The sequence below is a fragment of the Athene noctua genome, chromosome Z, assembly GCF_965140245.1.
Source record: "Athene noctua chromosome Z, bAthNoc1.hap1.1, whole genome shotgun sequence".
Taxonomy (NCBI): domain Eukaryota; kingdom Metazoa; phylum Chordata; class Aves; order Strigiformes; family Strigidae; genus Athene; species Athene noctua.
Window position 1 is genome coordinate 63,570,258 of NC_134077.1, and position 13,209 is coordinate 63,583,466.

The following is a 13,209-nucleotide window of genomic DNA, read 5'->3' on the forward strand; positions in this document are numbered from 1 at the left end:
TGTGTCCTTCCAGTTTCCACACTCTATGACAGAGATCTTTGTTATGAAGCACTAAATAAAGCAGTGATACCTATTATTATACTAGTTATTATAGTAATAATAGGTATATTATTAGAAAATACCATGCAACGTTTGGTCCCAGCTTTGGTTCTGAATGTCAGATCTTCTTTTCTCCCAGACATACCCAACATTTAGAAGTTTCTGAGTTCACAGTCAGCTTTAAACTGAAGCTAGGCTGACTTCTGACTGACTTTTGCGTATACAGATGGCTTACTGCAAGTCAGGAAAGGGCGTACAGGGAGACTACTGCTCCTTGTGAAGGGCAACAACAAATGCATGAAATACCAACATAAAATACATCTAACATGCTGCATGGTTCATTAGAAATCTTGGCTCAGAGGAGGTTGTTCTTAAATGATCTTCAATAAAATCCCTTACCAACCGTTTTCTTTGTAGCCATTCTAGTAGAGTTTATCTGCAGTTGCCCTCAGGATGCTGTGCTGTATCTCTGAGCATCTACATTCCAGTTGTGAAATCTAGATTTGGGTCAGATTTTTGAGCTTGGTCTTCCAGAAACTAGTAGCTCCCTTCCAACACACTGGCTCAGACCCAGCTCCAACAGTAAAATTTATAGCTTGCATCCACTGACTTGCCTTACGGCTAAACAAAACATACTTGTTCAGACAGAAAAACTCAGCATCAGTGGCCACTCTGCAAGACCGAGTAACACTAGCACAAGAGAAGGTTATGAAGCAGGTGACAGCAAGTATTTCTTGTTCATGGTCATCCAAACCCCCTTTCCTCAGACATTCCCAAGCATCTTTTCCACTTACTTGCACAGCTGCCCAGTACACAGGGCCTGATCAAGGATGAGAATGGCAAAGGTGGACACAGTGAGGAATTGACGATGATGAAACCCCCGGTTTCCAGCACCTTTCTGCAAATGGCATTTTGACTCTGGATGCCCTCTCCACAGCTCACTGAACACTAGGAATGGATTAAGAAACATTAGGAACAAGGTGTGTTAAAAGCAAGAGTGTGCTCCTTGTGACACACACCCCCTCAGCTCCCATATCCACACTGCATACTCATACCATGGTACGTATCAGTTACAGCTTTCAAAATATCACGGTGGAATAAAGCAGATCAGCACCTGGCCATTCAGTTACAAACAGAGCAGGCACAGTAGGGAGATGAAATAAATTCTGGTTTTTGAGGCTTTGAATCTTCCCACACTCCTTTTAGCACTTTTTTCTCCCAGATGGTGTGCCTGGTTTTAGTGGTATTGTGCTACAGTACAAAGCTTGTCTTTACACTTTGTTTCTATATGTCTGTGTCTGCTGGCTGGAAAAACTCCTGCTCATACCCAAGAGCAGACCACATTGAGTTGGACTTCATAGATACATCCTGTTCTGCTAAAATCTGGCCTAAACTTAATCTTTGAGCTTTATCATTGCAGATCTGTTAGAAATAATAAGTGCATGAGTGTTTCAGATACCAGTGAGTTACCTCAGCCTGGTAGTTACTGCACATGACTTAACACAAAAGAGTTTGAACCCTCTAATACCAGACTGTGGTGCTTGATGCACTGGTGGGCATTGTTCAACAGATTTCAGCATGCCTGTTTTATTTCATGTTTATGTATACAGCATCACAGAAAGTGAGAATACAGGGAGTTCCATCGCACTTGAACCCAGGCAGCAGTCTGTAAAGGTGCTGGAAAGTGGGCTGAGTGCTGTAAAGTTGGTAGCACAAAGTTACACATGTGCTTCTCTTACATGCAGGAGTACACATGTGGTAATGAGAACTGGAGATGAAGTGAGGGGGAGAAAACACCAAAGGATAAGAAGAGAAAAACCATGGCAGCCTTCAACTGAAATGGGGAGGAGTGAAGTTGGATTTGATTTTAGTAAGTGTCAGTATGCAGAAATGCGAGTTGTATGAATGTCTACATAAGCCATGTGGGAACTTCTTGTGAAAGATGAGAAATTGGGAATAGAATCACCATCTTCACTGTTAGAATGGCTATGTGTCTCCTGGCAGTAGACTTCATGAGAACATCCCCTTATTTGACTAAAATGTCAAGATAGATGAACATATGAAGGGTGCAGGTGCAACAGCTCCATGAACTGAGAGGTGTTTCTTTCACAATTAAGCAAATTTCCACCTCCTGTGAAAGAGAGTGGTGGCAGAGATTGCAAGTTGAGGAATGATTTTCATGCTTACTGGCATTAAAAGGTAATGGTAATTAAATGGTAAATTAAAAGGTAAAGGTAAATTGTATTTTCAGTTATACTGTCATAAATATAAAGATAATTTTTCTTAAGCTATATGGGGCCAGAAAGGGAGGCTGGGGAAGTGCAAGAGACTTCAGTAGAGTGAGTTTGTTCTGCCATTCATAAACTGAAGGAAGCAAGTAACTAACTCAGAAGCAGTGTCCTAGAATGAGAGAGGCTTGGTATCTGTAATGATGTGCCTATAGCAGACTTCAGGAATCCCTACTTTCTCTTCTCTGCATTATAGGGAAATGTTGGAATGGCCCCAAGAGGAAAAGACTATTGACATCAGAACAGCCAGGCTCTGGGAAGAAACAGCATTTAGCTTGGAGAAGTAAAGATTACTCTTCGTTGATGTCTTGGATGAACGTATGTATAGGCATGAACAGAGGCAGGGATTATTCTTTTGAGCATGGCTTGTGTTTACACCAGAAGGGAGGTCTTAGTGGTTTGGCTGGATGGCTAAACCACATTTGTGGAGGCAATCTCCAAAGAGGAACACTGAGATAGATCACATCCCCCATCAGGGTTATAAGAAAAGATTAACAGGACAAAACTGGGCATAACATGCTTTGTGCAGTCTGAGCTCATTTGACTCCTCTATTCCAGGTGACCAAGGAACTTCATCGCCAAGAAAAACACAATACTCACAAATACAAATAACGTACCTCTGTCCAGTCAGAGAGAAGCCATTCATTGGGACAATCCTCATTTTTGCAAGCTTGTTGGGTAACTGGTCTTGGCGTGGGGCAGAAGGTTTCTGGCAGCTCTAACAAGCTTCCATCTGCCAGGTGCTTCTTACAAAGTGCATCTCGCTTCTGGACACCACTGCCACATGTCTGTGAGCACTGTATGAGATGACAGTCAGTCACCTTACATCACACTTGTACCATCGCAACTTGCAGAAAAAATTACTTGTGAATTTTGGGAAAAAATAAACAGTTTTGATCAAATAGAAAATAAAAAAAAAAAGAAAAAAAGAAAAAAATCAGCGACATCAAAGCAGACTTCTTTTAAAAATGTCAGAAATATTTTGGAAAGTGGAAGCAACTCATTTTGCTCATATTTAGAAAAACTGCTTCAGTATTTCTGACATGTTCTATTTTCAGGAGTTTGTACAAAAGACATGGAAACAATGGGTCAGAATTACAGTATGAAGGTGGAAAAGTTGTCCTTTCCTGTAACCACCAACTGGAAAATGAGACACCTGCACATGTTGTGGAGCACCTACATCCTAATGTCTCTTGCTTTGACTATGTTACTGACAGTGCCAGAGAAAATGGAAAAGTCTTCTCCAGCAGTAGATGAATCAAGACCTTCATTTCCAGGATTTGATTATACATATTAGACCACAGTAGCTAAATAATTAGCTTGAAATAAATATTCAAATATAGCTTATTAAAAAAGGGTTTGCATTAGTAAGAAAAATGAATGGAAATTTGAGAGCGTGACGAATAAAAATTCGAATAAAAATTTCACCAGTTTATCACTTTGCTTTTTCTTCCTCTTGTAATTTTCTCATTTATAGTTTCTGATCTGCATCAAGCCTATTGCTAGTACAGCTCAAAACTTAACTGTCTAGTCCAGAATGCCTGTACTTGAAGACTTCTTGCATTATGGCATTTTTCTGATTTTTAATTCATGCAAAAGCTGTCTATCAGCCACTATCTCTGTTAGTCTCAGCAATTGGTTTATAAGGTTAATATAATAAACCATTAAATATCTATGCAACCTTTTTATATTTATAGCTGTCAAGACAGCAGTGTGTACTCTTTCCAAAAGGTAAGGGGGAAGGTTTTTTTGAGTCAAAGTAAATTGGCATGATTAATATTCAGAGAACCCACCTCCCTTCTCTCTCTAATGTAAATATGCCTCTCTCTATCCATTTTCTCCCCAAGCAGGGCAGGAAATTTTGGCAAAGCAGATTTAACAGCTTTCCTTAATCTTTTTTGTAAATTTGGCTGTTCAGCCCTTTTTCCTGAGGATCTTCCTCTTGAGGCTGGTAACAGGGTCTCAGTTTTTCTTCTCAGTCCAGCCAGCTCAACTCCTTTTCTCCTTTCTCCTAGTTAAGAAGGGAGAGCTTGCACTACACTGACATGAAAGGAGGTGCTTATAGCTTGCAACATGGGAATTATGCCTGAGAAGCAGAAAACCATATGAAGAAGTATTAAAATTTACACTTAAGCTGTTAAAAAGGGACTGTTTCAGAAAATCTTGCAGTTGTGAAAGGCCCTTCTCTCTTAGACAGAGAGAGCGGCATAAATTTTAATGCTAGGCTGATCATTTAGGATATACATTTTCCTTGAAAGACAGAAAGGAGGTGAAGAAAGACATATTTATATTCATTCTGGTTTGCTCTCTAATAAGTAAAAATAGCTTTTGTCCTACTTAGAATGCTACAAAGCTCAAAGGCTTCAAAAAAATTAAACAAATAAACCAATACTTTAGTTTTCAACAAAAGAAAACATTTATCAACATTTCATTCAAGGACAAGTCATTCCTGAGGAGAGAGTAAATCAAGAAAAATATGATTAAAAGAATTATTTCAAGATTGCCTAAGGACTGTCATCATATAGCAGAGCCAAAATGGGTTGGGCACTCTATGAATACAACAAAAGCATGTTCCTTTTGTCAGTCAATCAAATCCCAGGAAGTCTCCCTCCTTTCCATCACTACCAGAAATCAGAGTAAACCAAAACAGATCTTTCCTGACTTCTTGCCCTTCAGCCATTTACATAGCTTTGTTCTATGAAGAATAAATTGTACCCAACACCAAACTCTATTGCTAAGTGCCAGAGAGAGCCAAACACAATAATGAGATTCCTTGTTTTCCACAGGAATGCTCTTCTAACAGAGTCCTGGGCTGTGCTTGTACCTGTATTTCACCTCTGGAGCCTTTGCTACGCTGGGCTCTTTGCAGATTTTTCTCTAGTGGAAGCCTCCGGCCCTCACATTTTTCCAAGAAAGTGAGTAATCAGTGACAGCAACATCTGCTTGTGTTTACAGGCAATATGAAACAGTAGTTTTTAGAGGATCCTCATTCAGACATATCCCATCCAAATAACTTGCTATTTCTCTCTGGTGTTCAGAAAGATCTCACAGCACCGTTACAACAGAGAAGGGTGCTTGTATCACAGGGTGCTTTCAACTCACTCACCCAAGTAGATAAAGTGTGGCTGTTTGAACTATGTCTCCTGATGATATTCCTGGTCCCCACAGCTTCTGAGCAGAGCCAAGTCCGATATCCCCTGACATTCCTTTACAGGGGATGTGGGACTTTGCTAGGGTAGCAACTTCCAGAGTGGCATCTCCTCAGCTCGCTGACTCATTATGCCTAATTCAACAATTAGCTTAAGCAAACATAACGCAAGGCTCACTGACACCAGATAAGACAACCTACACACCCAGTTCTGCCAGCCAGTCATTTCTGGTTTTGTGCTGCCTTTTCCCATATGCTGGCATAAGCATTTGGATGTCTGCATAGTGAAACAGAGTGGAAAATTAATCCAGGACAAAGCTAATTGTATTTCTGGCTAGCTTTATCCAGGACCACTGCATGATTGCACAGCATTTCTGGAGATAAAAAGGAGTGGGTGCTGTAAGGGCAAGAAAGAGATCCTCACAGCAGCTATTTTCTCTTTTCGTAGAAGTGCTGGCACATGTCATTCTAAACTGCTGGTGGAACTGCTGACCTTGGCCTCTCTCACAGCAATCATTAGTTTAGTATCTGTTCTGCTCATACAACAATCTGTAAATGACAATTAACACGAAGAATTGATGGTCACTGTTGAAAGCAGAGATGGAAATAGGCCTTCCCTCTGCCTCAACACATGCTTATGATCTTCTATGCACAGGCATACAATGCACAGGATTCAGGCAAACATACCATTTCCATTGTTTGGGAGGCAGGGAAACTGGTCTCTTCTTAAAAACTTTTTTTTTTTTTTTTTTTTTGTGGAAAAAACCCAGTTATTAATGAAAAATAAAGGGCTAGGTAACTCTTGCTCAGCATTATAACTACTACTGGTTTGGGGCAGTAGCTGAATGTTTGAAAAGATGTCATTTTTCGGTCAGTCCTGCTTACAGGAACAGTTGAGGAAGGGGTTGTCCTACCCCTCAGCTCTCCCAGGTGGTTTAATTTTGTATTGCCCTCTGCTCAAGGTGGTGAGACTACAGCAGTACAAGTTTTGGCTTCACTCTCAAAAATGCATTTTCTACTATGACTCTACGGTAAGATAAAGCATCTGCAAAGGGAGAAAACATTTTTCTTTCAGCAGGCCTTTCAGTTGCTTTCTAAGGCCTGACACTTAAAGATTTAGCAAGGACTTTTTATAATATGGAGAAAAAAGAGCTAGAAAAATATCTGAAAATGTTAGCAGTTTTCCCATACCATTGTCAAGCCATTTTTCTAATTATCTTTGGAGCAAGGATAGCACTGAGCAGCTAAAAAATAATTCTGGGACTAAGACTGTGGTGCTTATTCAATAATGAAACAGAGGAGGATGAAGATTTGCTAATGGATGTCTCTTTTGAGGTCTATAGAGTAGATAATGATAGGGCCTTGTAAAAATGAAAGCTTATATCCACTTTCCTCCAGAAGCACACTACTGAAAAGAAGATAAACATCCTAATGGATTTAGCTAAGAAACAGATCTATTTAAAAATAAATAGTCTTGAATCTGCAAAGAGATATTAAAAAAGTGGCTTCAAATGTTACAACACTGGTAATTATTGTATGTTTATCTGCCAGGAACGCTGGGGCTTCTAACAACATTTAAACTGGAGAACCCTTCCTTAACAGGCATAAAAGATGTAAGAAAAGAAAACATTGCTCATTGCAGTTTAAATCTTTTGTTTGCTTGTTTGGTTGAAACTATTGTGAGAGAGTGCTCTGAAAAACATGATGAACAGCACAGATGCGACAAAAGAAATGGCTTCAAACCAGGCTGTATGGAGAACAGATGTTACTCTCTAGTGTCGGTGAAGCATTAAAGGACCTTCCTTAGAGTGAGGAAGGCACATGCCTGCAGGGCACTCCATCTCCCCATATGTGGGGAACCCTCCCAGGCATTTGGGGAGAGGGGGAAGTTTTGTGGGTCTCTTAATGAAAGGAAAGAAACCCTCCTGCAGGATTTCTTCTCCTGAAGGGCTCCATTGTACCTCTGCTGAATGGTTGGAGCTCACCTCCAGGAGAAGCCCCAGCCACTCAAATCTTGTCCAAATGGTCTTTTCACTCACATAGCATAGGAGCCAACAACAGCTGTAATAATTCCTAACTGGCCTGACAGTGCAGGTTTTCACATGGAGGTCATCCATGGGAAACCCGCATGAGACTGAACTGCAAGGCCTCACTTTCTTACAGGGTCGAAATAACTGTAGAGATTAGTGGTGCAAAGGAGGAAGACAGATGTCTCTTAAAAATGAGAGAATGGAAATTTATGTGATGGATTAGGCTTTTTTTCTTGCACTATACTTATCTAAACAAAGGCAAGAGACAGTAGGTAGAGAAGTACACTTTTTGTGCTGTTTTCTCTCAGTGAAAGGTAAGTGCAGGAAACAGTCCATGCCCATGTAGTGAGGAGCTATGTACAGAGCTGGCTCTCCTGCAAAGCCTGTGGAAGTGCTGAAGGTCTGTAGCGTGACCTTGGTTAAGCTGCAACAATGAATTGCAGCACAGGTTCTCTCTCTCAACCCAGCCCAGAGAATCCAGCAGCTGACACAAAAAGTGTCAACTGAGCAGCTTAATTCCTGATTAATATGCTTGCTAAAGCCTTTATACTTAATCGACCTCCCTCCTCCCTAAGATCTGCTACAGCTTTCAAAAACACAGCATATCTGAGAGCCCCTGAGCAGATACAAAAATGGCTAAAACATTAATTTAGACAGGTGGAAATATGCGTGTTTACACTGTAGAGGAAGATGTTCAAATCTTGAAAAAAAATCTGTTTGGAAATAGCTCTAGTGGATGCTATTTCAATACCATTGGTAGTGGCCTATAGCTAATGCTTATTGTTAGCAGAAAGACAATTTTCAGCATGCTGTAATGTAAGTCTCTTCTGAGAAAAATAAACTTACAGAAAATTGCTTTCTGTAAGAGCTGTGGCCAATTATAGGACTTTAACAAGCATAGGCACTCCTTCTAGCATATCCTAACTTTGAAATACTTGACTTTATTATGTTATGTACTAGTAGAATACTCTTTGCTATTTACAAATATAGCATTTATGTATGACTATAGCTTTGAAATATACAAAATTACAACTAAGCAAATATGTATATGTGAATATCAGTAAACAAATTAAAGCATGAAATATAACTGAATTGTTTTAAACATAGGACTAATGCCATAGGTAGTTATCTAGCTTTAACAGAATATCAGGCTGGCATAAATTTTTGTTAATGGAATGGCTGACCAAACCCAAAGCTCTCCCATGAAGTACAGCTTCACAGATTTAGCAGCTTCATTAGATATTAACATCTCCCTGTTGGTTAAGTAAAAAGATTTTATAGATGAAGCCTGGACAGGCATATGTAAGCATCATGTCAGGGCTCATAGTTTTCTTATAGGATGGAATGAATCCTTGCACCCAGCAGAAGCGAAGGCCTTTTGAAAGCCTGCGCCTCCACCACAAACAGATTTTTCCTTTACCCTTGACAAGAAGGCAGGGCCCTTTCTTCCTGTGCAGTATTGTACCCAAAAGAAACATCTTTAAGTCTGTTGACTTGCACAATCATTTTCATTTGCAAGCAGACAGCAGCAAATAAACTCATTTCAGGTTGTTTTCCAAAGATGGGAAGGCTCGTACAGACAGCTGTACAGAGAGCAATTTTCAGCATTAGTGTAATAAGGCATCCACCTCCCGAGGGAAAGTGACTTTGAGAGTTTGAAGGATGAGTGTTTCTTGTCCTAAACTAAATTATTATCTGAGAATATACAGAATACCCAACATGCTTCAGAGATTCCCTCCTTGATCATTTGTATTCCTAGAAACCTTGGCATTGCTAACCCAAATCCATTCACTGCAGCTGACCATCATATTCCAGGTATTTTTGTATGGAATCCATAGCCAGCTGTTAAGAATTTCCTGTAACTTTGCACTCAAAGTATAGTCATTATTTACCTCTGAATATTTAGATGAATGTTTTTAAAGAAAAGAATGAACACTTTTTCAGTTTTTTAATGACTCATTGGAATGATTAATGAATTATCTTGATGGGCTAGACCGAAATGATGTATCAATAATGCATGTAATGACTACTCTTAGCAGGCATAAAATGAGATTACACACACATTCTTACCGCTTGCCATTCTGTAGGATACCAGGAGGGTGGGCAGTCAAAGCGATTACAGGCTCGCACGAGGGATGGCTTAGGTTTATAGCACAATTCATCTGCCAAAATCACGGTCTCGTTGGTCTCTCTTGATAGTAGATGAGAACAGAAGACATCTCGTGTCTGTAATCCAACTCCACAGGTAAGACTGCAGGTACTCCATTTCCCAATCTCCCATCTGTGAAGGGGTAAGGCAAGGAGAGAAAACCTTAAGCACAGAATAAAGTCACCTTAAGTTTTCTCTTTTTATACTGACAGATGGAGTGAAGAAGCAGTAAATGAAAGGGAATTCTTCTCTGATCACCACCTCCCTTCTTGTAGCTGTAGGATGAGGCTAAGAATAATATTTACTGTTCCTCTGCATTTTCAGTTCTCGTCGAAAGCTCTTGGCCTCGGACTTCTGCAATATCTCCGAAACAGTTTTGTGTCCTAAATTAAGTATTTGGTGTGCAGGAGTCTGGCCAAGGTATTTCAAGACTGAATGGATTTAATTAGCTGGGATTTTTACTGTCTTTAACAAAAAAATTGAAGATATTAACAAAGTTCATCAAAGAAACATTATCAGTGAATCGCTGACCAGGAATTTCTTTCACAAGATCCAGTTGGGGTGCTCCTGACTGACTTTTCCTTGTTGTGGAGGTAGGGAGTGCTAAGGCCTTGAGAGATGCAATGGGAGAGCAGGGAGATTCTTTTCAACCCCTGGGTGAACATGTGTCACTGAGACAGCCCTTCTCTGCACTAGCTATATAAATCTTGCATCAACAGGATTGTTGATGTCTGAATTTCAGTGTTTATCTCATTAAAACCAGGTTTCTGATGTTTGAACTGTACTGAAGACAACCTCTAACTCTGTCAGCCATACACAGAAAATCGCTTACAGTATTAAGTCTTCCACTCTTGTACTCTATTAGGGCATGTCAGAGATATGCAGAAATGTGTACATAGAAAAATCCTATATTCAGAATGAGAATATAAGAAAATAATCTTCCCATCAACTTTATGCAAAAGATTACACTAACCTGGATATAGTTCCACACCCAAAATAAAAGGATGAGAGCCAGATACTGCCACTTTTTCTAATCCTGAATAATAGCTTCCTTTCCTGCATGATGTCATTGAAACTGATTGCTGAGGGACTAAATTAAACATTCAGGACAAGGAAGACTCAGAAAACTTGCCCTATGAGAAAGCAAAGCCAGGCAGAAACTAAAAAGACTGATTATGAAGAAAGACACCCTCAGGCTCCAAGCAGGATAGAGGTGGACAATGAAGGGAAGTTATGAAACATGTCAGTGGCACCAAGCAGAATTTGTGGAAGAAGCAGAGGAAAACCACTCTGACAGTCTGAGATCAGCAGTTGATGGAAACTGCTCGGCATATTTAAGATGCACCATACTGGTAAACACATAATTGAAATAATCATTCATGGTTGTGTCATCCTACAGTCACAGAACAGTTCTAACTTCCCTATTTGTTTTATAAAGTTATTTAGAGCATTTGTTCCCACCCTCTCAGTAATGCATATAACAAATTGAAACACCTAGGAGATAAGAAATACTTTTTCCTCCCTAGATGATAATGCTGATGGACCAAAGAGCCACATTGGTCCCTTTCTGTGCTCCATCCACTGATGACATTCTCCGATTTTATAACAGGACAGGATTATGTCCTGAGTATCACTGTAAACACAAATGACACTGCAGCTTGCTTTTAAACAACAACCTTGGTTCTGCTAGTAGCAATGATAAAAATCTGTTTAACCCTTTCTAACAATTAAATACTGAGTTAGAAGTTGACATGGTCACTTTCCAGGCCGTAATATGCTGAGGGCCAATAAGCCTGATACGTGTACTGGGAGCTATTTAGCTGTGGAAAAGGAGTGACATCTGCAGCCGGTTAAACTAATCTGGAGTATGTTGTCCATATGAATGACCTTGGGGGAGAGGTCTTCCCAGATTTTCCCATAAAATCAGTCAGAATTAATGTGGATATCAGCTACCCTTCAGTTTTGGCACAATTTAAAATAAGATATTTGAGTAGGTGCTGAAAAGAAGGCATTTTCTTATTTCAGAATCTATTTTGATACATGGTTAGTTGCCAGAGTTTCTGTTATTTAAGTGATGATAATGGCTGTTGCCTCCAGCAACTCATTGTTTGTTATGGGTATAAGTGCCCAATGTTTCTGTTGGCAGTTCACATCTCAGGGGCTAGCAGGCCACAAAAACTCTGGACATCTTGGCATCTGCAGAAGAGAGTGTCTGTTTCTTCTTCCAGAAGGAACACAGTATTTCAGTGAAGAGAAAGGATTTATTTTTCCAGTGTTTGAAAAGACTGTTGCAGGTTGCATCTGTTGCCTCACCCATAACATCAGTTTGTTCACAATTCTTTCCAGTTGCTTTAAACAGGAGATTCCTTGGAGGTGCTCAGGAAATTGGAGGTCAGATTTTCTCTTACCCTTGTACTTTCATAGTCCCCACTGACTTTTATGAGCTTTCACAAATACAAAGTAAAAAATGTAGGGCACACCAGAGATGTGCAAAGTGGAGTAGGGATGTGCAAGTAACCAAAACCACAGAAGATAGATATGATTGACAAAATTTCAGAGTCCTAAAAAACACAGAGAAATTCAGCGATAATCTTACAGAATAGAATCACAGAGCTGTAGAATTATTTTATAACAGCTAAAGGTGCTTGCAACACTTTGAACTAATATTAACTAATATTATCCTACCAAATTTCCAATTTAGTTTTTAAACTACTTGTACTGTTGGAGATAATAATTTTTTAATTTTTTTTTAAATACTGATTTTCTGTAGTATCATAGTTTTACCCTTACTGTAGAGTGTTATGTGATGCTAACTGAAATAATTCTTGTCTTATTTTATATGGTACTTACCTGTGCATTCCTGTCTCTTTTTTCTTTTGGGTGTTTTGGCCATACTGAACTGACTCTTCCAACGCGTATGGCATACAAAAAAAGAATAATGCCATCATGTCCAGCATGCATGTGACAATACCAGAATTAAAAATCAAGTAGGAAATAATCCTATACTTAAAAAGGTGAATATAGTAGTTACAGAATCAAGCTAAGGAAACCTTGTGCAAGTGGAACTGGCATCTTTGAGATGACAGTGCTTGTTAAGGTACAAACTGCAGGAAAACTCTACATACTTGCCAGTTTATAGCCCAGATGAAAGTCATCAGCTTGGTACTTCCTGTATTGCTTCCCAGAGACCAGTGAAGAGGTGACATAGTTTTCATCTGAAACATTTTTTTCATCCCTCCTTCTTTGTCCTCCACTAGCACCCAAAATCATACTAATATGTAGCAACACAGAAAAATGTCCTTTTAGCCTTACAGCAGGATGCTGGCACATCTGTGCCCCTAAACTCCTGGCTTGTCCTAACTCTAGGTCTATCAGTTCATTAGTTGTCTGCCTCCATCTCAAAATACCTAAGCAGTGGTTATGTATTTAAGAACAAACTAAACTTTAAAAATATTTCAACTACTATACTTCATTAAAAAACAGAATTCAAAAGGTTTTCATCCTCTGCAGAGACTGATGTACATATAATAAATTGAATATTTGAACTAATTGAAG

General features: G+C 39.5%; 1 protein-coding gene across 3 annotated transcripts in view; it reads right to left on the bottom strand.

Annotated features, from left to right (window-relative positions):
* Positions 1 to 13,209, bottom strand: part of ADAMTSL1 (ADAMTS like 1) — a 503,340-nt gene that overhangs the window by 59,637 nt on the left and 430,494 nt on the right. For all 3 annotated transcript variants that reach the window (XM_074931327.1, XM_074931329.1, XM_074931328.1), the window contains 3 exons: positions 9,576 to 9,786; positions 2,945 to 3,124; positions 834 to 987 (listed from right to left, as the gene is read on the bottom strand). In XM_074931327.1, the coding sequence (XP_074787428.1) occupies positions 834 to 987; positions 2,945 to 3,124; positions 9,576 to 9,786 (545 nt within the window). The remainder of the gene's footprint in view (positions 1 to 833; positions 988 to 2,944; positions 3,125 to 9,575; positions 9,787 to 13,209) is intronic.